Source organism: Lactuca virosa, chromosome 1, assembly GCF_052849685.1.
Source record: "Lactuca virosa cultivar CGN04683 chromosome 1, Lactuca_virosa_CGN04683_v6, whole genome shotgun sequence".
Taxonomy (NCBI): Eukaryota; Viridiplantae; Streptophyta; class Magnoliopsida; order Asterales; family Asteraceae; genus Lactuca; species Lactuca virosa.
The window spans coordinates 86,290,597-86,304,437 of NC_136426.1; the positions used below are offsets into that span (position 1 = coordinate 86,290,597).

A 13,841-nucleotide genomic window follows, 5' to 3' on the forward strand; every position below is an offset into this window, starting at 1 on the left:
CCCTCAATTAAATGGAATATTTTCTTAATATGATATTCCAATCATGCATGCCTGATGCGTTTACTTTGGATCCAGCTTAGCTACATTATCCGTTTACCAAGAAGCTTTCAACCACCTGCTAACGTCAATAAGGAAAGAGGGAGGAATGAGGAATGTTACATTCTAAACTGACCTACAAATAGAAAATAAAAGTCTTGATCACAAATTCCTGGAACTTATAAACAGATATATATTTCTTAAATTCCTATATGTATCAAGAATCAGTTAGCTCTTGTTGTACTACATTTACTTTAGTATTCATTTCTCTGGTTTGTCAAGATGCAATGGAAATCTCGTGCGGATGCGATGCCTTGGGTAGGATTGTATGTTTGCGTAGCATCACTGGTTTGCACTCTTGCAATGGCAGCCGATGCCTTCCAAGGCTTTCGACAATGGAAACTTTGGTTTCCATGCAGATTTTTCACAATTAATGCTGCTTCTATCACACTGATAGCAATTGCAATGAAGCTAGCAGTGGACCTAGACACCGACATGTCTGACACAGTTTATATGATCGCAAAGTCTGCAAGCATCATTTTCTTGGTCACCATGGTAGCTAACTTTCTCCCATCTTTAGGACTTATGGATGACAAGGAACTTCTAATGAACATGCTAGCCTTTGGTATACTCATAATCACCATTAGTGTAAATGTTTGGATCCAATTCAGTACTACCGGGCCTTTCACAACCCCAATACAATTGCTAATATTGATACTTCCCCTTCCATGGCCATTTTCAGTAGCTATGATAGTTCCAGCATCTAGAAGAATTTTACAACACCACTATGAGAAGTTGCACGGATTGGCTTCAGATCCTCAAGAGATAAACTTCTCTGGCAAGAGACTCATTCGGTATGTTAAAAAGTATTGGATGATGGCAGAGACTGGTAACCTCCAATTTGTAACTGCTTGTTCACCGGTCTCTTCTGCTTTTGGGGTCATATGCTCACTTCTTGCTTGCATTTCAGTTGTTATTTTGGTAACACTGTTTAATGATTTATCAAACTTCCAGTATGGAAATTCAGATTATAACTGGTCAATCAATGTGATTGTTACCTTGCAATTAGTTGGGGCAATAGTTGGTAGTATAGCACCAATTTTTAGATGTTTGACTGCGACCAGTCATTTCAACCTCTCCACAAAATTGAGCAAGAACCATCTAAATGTGTTCAGAGTCGAAAAAGTATGGATTGAAAGGCTTCAGTTGTGGAAACATAGCCATGTCACGTATATCCCAAGTCGCCATTGCACAAAGGTTTTCCGCAACATTAGAAATATAATTTTGAACGTTTGTATTGCGCTTCAGATAACGGTTGTGGTTATATGTAACATAATATGTCTCTTTCCCAGATCTTCTTTGATCTTATTCTCTTTGTTTTGCTATTTCTGCAAGTCATTGTTGAAAAGATTTAAAGAACCAAGTGTATCTAATAACAATGTGATACTAGATGTGGAAGAATATAGTGCTTATGTCATACAAATTGAAGCCGACACAAAGCTTTCAAAGAGAATATTAAGAAAAACAGTCAACTCCATAAATCGACTTCTTCATGAGGCTGAAGAGAAAGAGCCAAGAAATCTTACGAAGCTTCTCAAGAAATCTACAGGATTTTACGGAGTGGTAGAGTTCGACAATGACCAAGTCCCACCTTTTACATCAAGAAGAAATGCAGAACTGCTGGAGCCTAGTAACTGTAACATTAACTGCCATTGCCCTTTCACTTCCTAAAACTGCAAACTGTCATGTCAAGGGGTTACTTGATTGTATGAGGGAAGGTCTTCAATTTGTAAGACATATTGAAGAAAGCCTTAATGAAAATGGTGACTTGGTAAAAGCAAGAAAAGCAGCAAGACGTGTGTGGACAGATGTTGAAGTATACTGCAGGTGGCTACAAATTGATCTTCAAAAGAAGGCTCGTAAAGGAAAAACATCAAAGGAGATTCTTAAATGGTTGGGTGATGAAGCAGTAAAAATTGTGATACATTTCAAGAAAAGGAAAAATGTAAGTCTGGACCACTCACTTCGTAAGTTCATTGCTGCGAGTTCCATGTATAGGATTAGCCAAAGTATATTGCTTCACTGCAATGAGCAAGAAAATTGTCCAAGAGATGAAGAGCTTTTTGAGTGGATATCAACCATAATCGCAGATCTGCTATTTGCTTGCTTTACCAACTTGCCACATGTCCTAACTATGAAGTGTCATGAAGATGCAATAGAGAAAAGGGAAGAGAGCATCCGAATTGCAGCTCAGCTCCTTGGTAGATCCAGAAAGATCCTGAAAATGCTTAAAGGACGCCAACTTCCAAACTTAGACATGGACTCGATGGGGTACATTGATAGGTGGCATACATTACCAAAGAGTCAGATACCCAATGGTTCAGTCAGGTTTCAACTAGCTTCTTCAAGTTCTAATGAATCATTGGTATTAACTATTATTTGAGGTAAGTCATCTTTAGTGTGTACTCAAGATATCTACCGAGGCTTCTTATCATTTACCATATCTGTTGATCATATTGCACGTGAGCATCATGTGAGTTTATGACATATCAGCATGTGATTATTGATTCTGTTAGAAGTTAGTTAGATGGTTAGCTGTTAGTTAGTTGTTAATAAGCAAACAATGGCAATATAGTTTGTAATATAAATACTTGCTCAATCAATAAATAGATCAATGATCTCATTACGTGAAATTGATTCTCTCTCTCGTTCTTATTCTACCTTACTCTGTTCTATCTAGTTAGAATGGTATCAGACAATTGATCCATAACATTTCCGCAATCATGAATTTGAGTCCTGTTATCGATCATCATTCCAATTCCACTTCTTCTTCTATTAATAATCCTGTTCTTAATTCCAAAAACAATGATCCAAATATGTTTTTGGTATCTACTCATCTTTCTGGTTATGAGAATTACATGCAGTGCATTAGACTAGTACTTAATATATTGTAGAGGGTACCAAAGTCTAACTTAGTCTAGTATATATATATCCTTGTATCATTATCATTGAATTATATACAGAAACACAATCATATGTTTGCACTTTTGGCCTAACCCTAATTGCCGCCATCCCTCATCAATCTTCCTCCTTGGCGACGACATATTCACAAGAGATGGCAACCATTGCAGCCAAGACAATCCATAATTCACACAAGTTTGGATTCAAGCTTTCCTCAACAAACTATGGATACTGGAAGACAATGCTCCCGCCATTCCTTGTTACAAACAATTTGTTTAGCTATGTGGATGGTACAACCGCGTGTCCGTCAACAAATTTGATCAGCACACCATCAAACAATAAGGATGCAGCTCCTACAATCACGATAGGAGTAAACCCAGACTATAAAACATGGGTTCTCAATGATGCTCACGTAAGAATTCTTATTCTCTCCACAATCTCTGAAAGTGCCTTTCAACACGTCCAAGGCACAACATCTCGTGATCTCTGCTTAGCATTGGAACGGGCTTACGCCCCTCATACATCCTCCAGAGAGTAAACCTTGAAGACCCAACTTCTAAAACTTCAAATGAAACCGGATGAATCATCGGCTGCCTATCTTACTAGAGCCCAGGAATATGCGGATTCCCTAGCAAATATTGGAGAGCCTATGAAGGAAAAAGACATTCTCATGCTTCTCCTACCCGGTCTCCGTGAAGAATACAACAGGTTCAAGTCAACAATTCTCGCCCTTCAAGCATCAATTGCTTTCATTGATCTCCATGCCCTCCTACTAGATCATGATTATATGATCTCAAAGTCATCCACAGAAGTCCCGCCGGCACAAGCCTTCACTACCACCGCGAGCATCAGAAAACCGGCGGTGACTAACGGCTACTCCTCTTCGATGACCTCTACCGCAGCCGTATAGGCCGTTCAACAATCGGCAACACAACTAGGTTTTCAACTTCAGCCGTTTGGCTCGTCACAACCGCAAGCCAACTTCACAAATCGGTCAAATAATAGTCGGGATCGACCTCAAAACAATCGATCAAACAATCGAGGATGTGGAAACTACAACAACCGAAATCAAGGTAATCACAACCAATTAAGTTGGGCATCTAATTAAAACATTGTGTATGACACATGTAAAAGGTGTGGCGTCGATCATCTATTGTCTCTCTGCCCGAACCGGGACCCAAACACCATTCGACGACTGTCTGCAAATTTTACTGACTACAACCGACAAGCTTCAAACACTTGGATCACAGATACAAGTTCTAATCACCATGTTGCCTCCAATATCTCTAGTTTTGATCGCACAGAAGCCTATTATACCGAGGATAACCTCCGTGTTGGCCATGGTATAGGTCTACCTATTTAACACATCGGTTCTTCTAGCTTTCATTCACCCAACAAAACTTTAATCTGAAAAGAATCCATCATGTTCCATCTATAACACAAAATCTTCTTTCCTTAATGTTTATTTTGAATTTCATGCCACCTCTTTTTGTGTGAAGCACGCTTCTACCGACAAGATCCTCCACATGGGGCCAAGTAATGGTGGTCTCTACTCTTTCAACTTCTCAAGTGCTCAACCTAAAGTCTCTTTCTCCACATGTCGTGCGTCTTCCACTATTTGGTATCATCGGCTGGGGCATCAACATCCACAAGTTTTACATTCCACGTGTTCTTGATACCGTTTAGCCTTGTCAAACAATTTTTCTAAGTGTTTTTTATGATTCATGTTCTGTTGGAAGATCCACCAAACTTTCTTTGTCATCTTCTAATATTAAAAGCAGTCATATTTGGATCTTATGTTTTGTGATGTGTGGGGCCCTACGCCTACTATTTCTGCTCATAGTCATCGTTACTTTCTCTTGTTTGTTGACCATTTCACCAAATACATGTGTTTTTTTTCCATTAAAACAAAAATAAGACGTTTTTCATACCTTTAAACAATCTCTTTCCCATTGAGCGTCAATTAATTCAAAGTTGTCCAAACTGGTTGGGGCGGTGAACTCCGCAACCTATCTTCCTTATTTTCCGCTCTTGGCTATCACCCATCGCCTCTCGTGTCCCCATACCAGTGAGCAAAATGGTATTGTTAAACGCCATCATCGGCACGTCGTTGAAACCGGCCTTACTCTTCTTGCCAAATTTCATGTCCCACAAAAATTTTAGCATTTTGCCATTGACACCACCACCTACCTCATTAATCGAATGCCCACTCGAACCAACTCTAATACCTCACCCTTTGAACTCGTTTTTCACTACCCACCCTGACTACTCGTTTTTGCGTATATTTGGGGTCAATGTTTTCCTCACTTACGCCTATACAACAATAATAAAATGGACGGCCGCTCCACATATTGTGTCTTCCTTGGCTACATCCACTCCCATCACGACTATCGTTGTTATGACCCTTTCACCGAACGAATCTATTTCATTCACCATGTCCGCTTCAATGAACATTCTTTTCCTTTCGTTAAACCCGTTCTCTCTCCGGAACCCTCTAGTTTCACCATACCCTACTACTCCTCTTATCCTACATCTCCCAATCCTTCACCTCAGATACTCAATACCGACCATACACCGCCCGTGTACTCTCCTATCCACACCTATAATGGTCGTTCCCATATACACCCCTCCACTTCGGCTTTCGAGGCTTATAACCAACCTTATACCGACTCCCTTACCGTCCCCTCCCCTTCCACCACTACTAAATCATATCCTAAACCTGCTACTTTCGAACCCACTGTTCCCGAACCGAATACCACCACCCCATCTCTTTCTTACTCAGAACACACCTCTACTTCCCGTACCTGCTCTCCCAATCTTCGACAATACCCCAAACCTAATCCCAAATACAATGTATCCTCCTTTCACACTAAAACCTCTACTCCTCATACTGAACCACCTCCTTTGACATTGCCAATGCATATCCTCAATGGCGCCAAGCCATGGATGATGGATACTCGGCCCTTATCCGGAATGGAAGATGGTCGTTAGTTCCTCGTGTCCTAAAATCCAATGTTGTTGATTGCAAATGGGTGTATAATGTAAAACGTGATCAAACAGGTGCCATTAAGCATTACAAAGCGTGGTTGGTTTCAATGGGATTTCGTCAACAACCGGGTGTCGATTATCATGAGACTTTTAGTCCCGTTATGAAAGATACAACCATTCGGATTGTTCTTTCTCTTGTCGTAGCTTAACAATAGCATATGAGACAACTAGACATGCAAAATGCTTTTCTTCACGGTGACCTACGAAAAACCATATATTTAAAGCAACCTCAGGTATTCGTTGATGCTCAAAAACCGGATCACGTGTGTCGTTTACACAAATCACTGTATGGCCTAAAACAGGCTCCCCGAGCATGGTTCCAAAGACTTTCCGATGCTCTACAACATCTTGGCTTTTACGGTTCGAAAACCAACCCGTCCCTCTTCATTAATGCCAAGTCGGATACTATCCTTTACATGCTTGTCTATGTTGATGGTATTATTTTGACATGTAATAATCCGGAAGTCATCAACCGGGTAGTTCAAAATATCAGCTATGCCTTAACCATTCAATACATGGGCCGACTCTCTTATTTCTTGGGAATCGAAATTCTACAACAAGGTAACAATGTCATTCTCTTGCAAAAAAAAAATACATCATGGACCTGTTAGAGAGCGCCAAACTGTCAAATGCAAATCCAATACCAACACCAATTGCCACAAATGCCAATTTGGCCCTTAGCGATAGCTCTCCGCTTTCTGATCCGGTCGAGTATAACTAGATTTTGGGCGCCTTAAAGCATGTTATCCTCTCCCGACCTGACATCGCCTATGTTGTTAATAAAGTGTGTCAGCTCATGCACTCTCCTACAGAAAACTACTGGTCTACCGTCAAACATATTCTCCGATACTTAAAGGGAACCTCGACATACGGTCTTCACATCCATCAAAATTCTGGAACTTCTTTCCATTCCTACGCTCATTCCACCTTTACTAACATCAGTGTCATATCTGATGCGGGGTGGGTTGGATGTCTATATGATCGTCGATCCATGAGGGGATATGCTATATATATCGGATCGAATCTCATCTCCTGGTCTGCAAGAAAGCAAAAGACTATCTCACATTCATCAACCAAATCTGAATACAAAGCCTTACTTGATATAATCGCTGAACTCATATGGTTACAAACCTTGTTACATGAGCTTCGGGTCCTTATGAAAAGAACCCCGACATTATGGTGTGATAATCTAGGCGCGACCTACCTGTCAGGGAATCTGGAGTTTCACGTGAGAAAAAAAACATGTTAGACGTCGATTTTCACTTTGTTCGGGAAAAAGTCGCACAGGGAAATCTGTCTGTTAAATTTATTTTCTAAAGATGACAAGATTGCACACATCTTCACTAAGCCATTATCATCTCAAAGATTTTTAATTTTACAGAACAAGCTAAAGGTCTCATCCCGAACTTAGCTTGCGGGGGAATATTAGACTGATACTTTATATATTATAAAGGGTACCAAAATATAACTTAGTCTAGTGTGTGTGTCTATATATATATATATATATATATATATATATATATATATATATATATATATATATATCATTGAATTAAAATTGCATAAGGAGCAAAAAGAAAGTTGGATTCATTGATAGAACAACTAAGAAGCCTGATTTAGAAGGCAATGAGCTTGATGAATGGATCAATAATGATTACATGGCCCGGTCCTGGTTATTGAATGCTATTTCGAAAGGAATAGTTGATACCTTCATTTTCGCAACAACTGCTCACGAATTGTGGCTAGAACTTGAAGAACTATTTGGAGAAAGCAACGGTCCTCTGATCTATCGACTTCAAAGACAAATTACCTCGATAAATCAAGGAGAATCTTATGTTTCCAAATACAACACGAAACTCAAGCAATTATGGGATCACTTTAATAGTTTAGTCCAATTACCTCTATGTAGTTGTGGATCTGCTAAAGCTATATATGTCTGATTTCACTTCAGTTACTTGTCTTATGCAAATTTTTATTTGACTCAATGATACGTATGAAAGTTTAAGAAATCATATTCTTGTTCTTGATCCTCTTCCATCTACTCATAAGTCGTATTCAGTGGACCTAAGTGTTGAGAAACAAAAGGAAGTTCGTATTAATTTTTCACTTCCTAATGAAGTATTTGTCATGCTTGCTAAATCATTCAATTCTAACATGAATGACAGAAAACAATTTCCTTATAAACCTAAATATGAATTTAAAAACTGGAGTAATGGAGATCGTTATTGTGACAACTGACTATTTCGAGTCAACAAAAGTCAAGCAAGTCAAATAGACAAGTCATAAAGCATGAATTTATACCTTGCTTAAGAGTTTTCGGTTTTGGGAATCAAAAACCATGAGATTTCGGTTGTGATGGACCGAAATCTCATGCCATGGCCGAATTCACACTAAGACCGAAATCATGCTAGACCAAAACCATGCCTAGACCGAAATCACATGTGATTTCGGTGGTGTACAAGGTGATTTCGGTCATGCCTTGGCCGAAATCACCAATTTGATCCAATGATGTTGCAATGTGGTTGGTTGATCCCTTTCCCAATAAGATAAAATACACAAACCAATGCAAACATCACATCACTCTCACCCCCTCATCTATATATTAGGTCGAACTCACCTTCCCATTTCTCATTTACATCTTAAAAAATTCCTCCATTTCTCTCAAAGAAACGTTTTCAAACCTTCATACATTTCTCCCCAGTAACACCTTCAACCATTTCCAGGGAAGCATACGTCAAGATAGTTCTTAAGAATTTTTGTAAGTATTTCTTTTATTAATCTAGTGTTTTTAAACACCTTTATTGATAGTTCATCTCATTCATACACATTACTATGTGTTAAAAACTCATAGGATACAACCACTTTCAAGTGTTTTTGACTTGAAGATCTTCGCCATCACCTCCCTATATAACCACAATCACACTTAAGGTGAGTTCATACCCCTACAGTTTTCGAGATTTTTCTATGTTTTAAGGGGGGTAATACAAGTAAAATCGTTTAATAATCCAAATTATTATACAAACTTCTTCATTTAAATTGTGCAAAAGTATTATTTACAAGAAATGAAGTTATTACATTACTTTTATGAACCTTGTAATTAACAGAGCAAAGCGTATAATTATATAAAAATACATATATAATTATTTCATTCTATTTTATCAAAGAAAAATGATAATTTTACACACAAAGATTCTCATTACCAACGAAACGTTTAATATAAACTATAATAGGTATAGTTTATGGGTCATTACACTGTTATACCATTTTGGGACAAATAAATAATTATTTAAAAGTATAATTATTATACACTCTGAAATTTCTATGGAAAAGTAATATTTTCATTTACTAAAGGGTTTTTCATTTCATTACATGTAAACTCGTTGAATCTGTTATTTGTGAGACACGTCTTCAAGTACTTACTAAAGTACCAACAAAAGTCCTGAATTATAACCAAAATCTCCCGTAATAGAATGAGACACTTATGTATGAATCTATATGGGACTGACAATCCCGCACCCTAGCTGTTAGCTACAGTTGGACCGGCAGCTCTGGGGTGACAATTGTCGTTAACATTCTGACGCCTGAAGAACGTCGCAGTAGGAATATAAATCATAGTACGGTTATAAGAACTAACATGGGAAACAACGACACATTTGGTTTACGGAGTAATATACCTTCCAACGATATTATTTAGATAAAACTACATTACACTGTTTTCCAGAACAACTTTCATTCTTAAGGATTTTAAGACTACAACACATATTAAAAAAATATTGGTTTTTCTGGAACTAAATACTATCATTTTACAAGGAAAGGCTTACAAATTCTCATACAAACTCTTATGAACTCACCAATTTAATTGTTGACACTTTTTCAAACCACTTGTATTCTTAGGAAACCACTAAAACAGGTAACAACAAGCTTTCGGGGATGAGACGCTAAGACGTCAGTCAAATATTCTATCGCCATATTGTAATTGTTTTTGAAACATGTAACTCGTACAACAATTTAACTAATTTCAAATTATAATTATGATGATTGTGTTTTCTTTGATCACTCTTATTCAATTGTTATGATACTGTACATGAAAGTCATCCACCCCCGGACGTTTCCGTCGTTTTTGGTTTAGGGTTGTGATAGTTACTGTAATTTTCACAAAGTCAATGTTCATACAAGGGAAGTATGCTTCAAATTAAATGGTTATCCTAAGTGGTACAAGGAGTATAAGGAAAAGAAGAAAAACAATTTCAATTATGCATATATGGCAAATTCAGTCCAACATGATCATATTCCTCTTTTGATCCACTTGATTTTGTGAATTCAAGTGAGGATCATAATGATTTTATGAATACTCTACTTCAATAATTCAAACAATTTGTCAAATCAAATCAGAAGGTGGATCCATAGTTTGGAAATTTTACTCATTTTGGAGACTTTGCATTTATGAATATCTCCTTATTGAACTTATTATGAATTAGTAGATTTGATAAAAATATATGGATATTGGATACTAGGGCTACAACTCATATTTGTTCTCAGTTGTCTTATAGAGAATTCCATACCAGTTGGCAAATACACATCAATTTTTCTTCTTGGTGGATCCATTAAACCTGTTACTCATACTGGTTTAATTCTTAATCCAAAATTAGTCCTTCAAAAATGTTCTACATGTGCCTGAATTCAAGTGTAACTTGCTATCAGTGAAATCTTTGGAAACTACTTAACATATTGTATTCAAATTTTATCTTACACAATGTGTTTTTCAGGACTTGGCAAATGATAAAGTGGTGGCTCAAGGCTAGATTTTGGGAAATCTATATGTTCTTGATAGTAATAGTTTGTTTGATCATAATGGCAATTCATGTAATAAAAGCTTCTATAAACTGTCATGTAATGTTGTTGATAGAAATTCTTTTTCTAGTTGGCATCAAAGATTAGGTCATTCTTCCTAATATGTATTACAAAATATGTAGTTCATTCCCTGTAAAAATAATAATGAAATGAAACCTTGCATTCCTTGTCACCAAGCCAAGCAAGAATGATTATCATTTCCAAACAATTATTCACATTCTGATAAAATTTTCTAGTTGATACATGCAGATCTTTGAGGGCCATACAAGTTGAAAACAATTATGGGAGCTTCATATTTTTTAACTATTGTTGATAACTATTCAAGTTCAATTTGGACATTTCTCTTACATGACAAAACCCAATTTTTTCAAACCCTTTCCCATTTCTTTTTATATGTCACCAATCAATTCAAAAGCAATGTCAAAATGAATCTCTTTTCCTTTTCAAGAATGCAGAAGCTAATTCCTAAATGGAAGGAGTTCTGCCAAATGTCATCAATGAAGTAAATGGTTAATTTCAAGTCAATTTCATGATTTCATCTCTTCTGAAAATTACATGTAACGTCCCACATCTATACAATAAATTTTTCATTTTTATACATAAAATAAACCATAATAAGTTCATTCTCAAAACAGCAAAACAACATTGTTTCAAACATCATCAAATCAGAGTCAAGAAATCAAAAGTGCGGAATATCTCAAAATATAAAAACAGATGTGATGTGATCATGTCGGGCTCATCCCTTTGCTACCGAAAGTAACTAGAACATTTAAACTTAAAACCATAAGCACAAAAATTAGTGAGTTCCCCAAAATACCACACACCATATATATAATGGTCCAAACTCAATAACCATATAAGTGGGCCCAACCCAACAGGCCCAGCCCCACAAACATATACCAACATAAGAGCAAGAGTCACAAAGACAACAAGCATAACATGACAGCTAGTGTCCTACACTATAGTGAGAAAACTCACATGAGCTGAAATAAAAATCCTCACAGTCATGTAGAATCAACTATACATGCTACCTTGTAACAACCCCTTTCCAGCACGTATCACAATATTGTCCGCTTTGGGCCACTCGGCACGAGGACCTCCCAGGGGGTCACTCATCCCAATACTACTCCCGCCCGAGCATGCTTAACTGCAGAGTTCTTATGGGATCTGCTGCCCTCACGGCTTTAAAACGCGTTGTGACAAGGAAGGTATCCACACCCCTTATAAGGAAAATGTTTCGTTCTCCTTCCAAGCCGATGTGGAATCAGGTGCAACCCACCTTCACCCCCCATTATAGGGTTCAACGTCCCTATCGAACACATCGACCTGTGCCCCAGCTCTGATACCATTTGTAACAACCCCTTTCCAGCACGTATCACAATATTGTCCGCTTTGGGCCACTTGGCACGAGGACCTCCCAGGGGGTCACCCATCCTAGTACTACTCCCGCCCGAGCACGCTTAACTGCAGAGTTCTTATGGGATCAGCTGCCCTCACGACTTTAAAACGCGTTGTGACAAGGAAGGTATCCACACCATTAAGAAAAATGTGGTCATCTGTAAAGATTTCACATACGTCAAACATCTTACTACACCGACGCTAGATTTCCTATACTCGCATTAGTATCTAACGTCGAAGTCAACAGCCTTTAAGGTACATCGACATGAGCACAAAAGAGAAAAATGATACAAAAAGGTCTACCAAGCATACATCAATTCCAACTCTGAGTACTGATCACCAGGTCCTCAAGATTCTTCGTGGTTCCTCCAGCCCCAAATATATATCATGTGCTTATGATAGCATGGGCCCAATACTAACGTTCACACAGACATATATATATTTGCTTCTGGCATTACCACGAAGTTATCTGTCACTAGTTTAGGTTAAAGATCGGTACACCTATTTTTCTTCATGGACTCCATAACCCGTGAGAGTACATAGACTACGATAAAAGATCTCTTCCTGTTCTGCCATTGACCAATGATAAACGAACAACTTTCAAGGCTTGTCGAATACATGCAGTCCAATCCTCACTAAAAGATGATCTTCCATTTCCTCAATACGCGAAACACTATTTGAACTAGGAACGCTTTGGGGTAACTAATCTTGTTGGTCACCAGCAATTCCCCCAACGTCGAGAGATATTAACGATTACAGGATCCGCAAGAAAGAAGAGATGATGCTTCAATATCGAAAATAAATAAATGTCCTAAAGGCATATAGAAAATAAATGTCCTAAAGGCATATAGAAAATAACATGCTTCAATCACATATTCAACCGCATGAATGCATATATGTTTAACCACAATTCTACCACATAACATATATGATCAACCAAATACCACATAAGCAACTGTGTAACATATAAATAATCACATTTCATATTTAAGCAACCTTTAATTGTTCAACCTTTTATTAATAACCAAACTTTGTTATATATATCCAACCTTTTAATATGCAACCAACATTTTGTTACATGTTCAACCTTTTGTTATATCTATCCAACCGATTGATAGAAAAGTGTCCCTTAGTGCTACCTAACCCAAGAGAAACACCTCGTTCACTACTTGTGTGCACGACCAGCCGAATGCTTTAAGTGGCTCATGACTTCCGCCCGAAACACCAACCTCGTGACTCCACTTTCTCTACTCCGACTTTGCAAAGTACAAGTACATCACGGTGTCGTTCAGGATCGGTACAAACGGTGTCAATTCTACCGATACACCTCCCGATTCCCACGTGATGTTTGCGCTGGCCGCGAACGAGGGACCAACATCACTCCAGCCTACGAACACCGAAGTGACCGCAAACCATGTGTCACATGGTCATCTAGAAAGACCGGAAACTAACAACTGTTGTGGCTATAGCTCTTCCTATAGGTACTCTTTCAACCTAGTAGGCACCTTCAATGATCCGGATAAGGTTTTAGGCAAAGGTCATCAAAC

The 13,841-nt window shown here is 38.0% G+C and overlaps 2 protein-coding genes across 2 annotated transcripts in view; both read left to right on the forward strand.

Moving 5' to 3' along the window:
* The first annotated feature begins 399 nt into the window (after positions 1-399).
* Positions 400-1,767, forward strand: LOC145116435 (uncharacterized). Its single transcript, XM_079052784.1, has one exon. The coding sequence runs from the start codon at positions 400-402 to the stop codon at positions 1,765-1,767; it is 1,368 nt and encodes a 455-aa protein (XP_078908910.1).
* Positions 1,768-2,434: 667 nt separating this feature from the next.
* The window catches only part of LOC145149895 (uncharacterized), a 49,668-nt gene continuing 38,261 nt past the window's right edge, over positions 2,435-13,841 (forward strand). The window contains exon 1 of the mRNA XM_079075243.1: positions 2,435-2,480. The gene's annotated coding sequence lies outside the window, so the exon portion shown is untranslated. The remainder of the gene's footprint in view (positions 2,481-13,841) is intronic.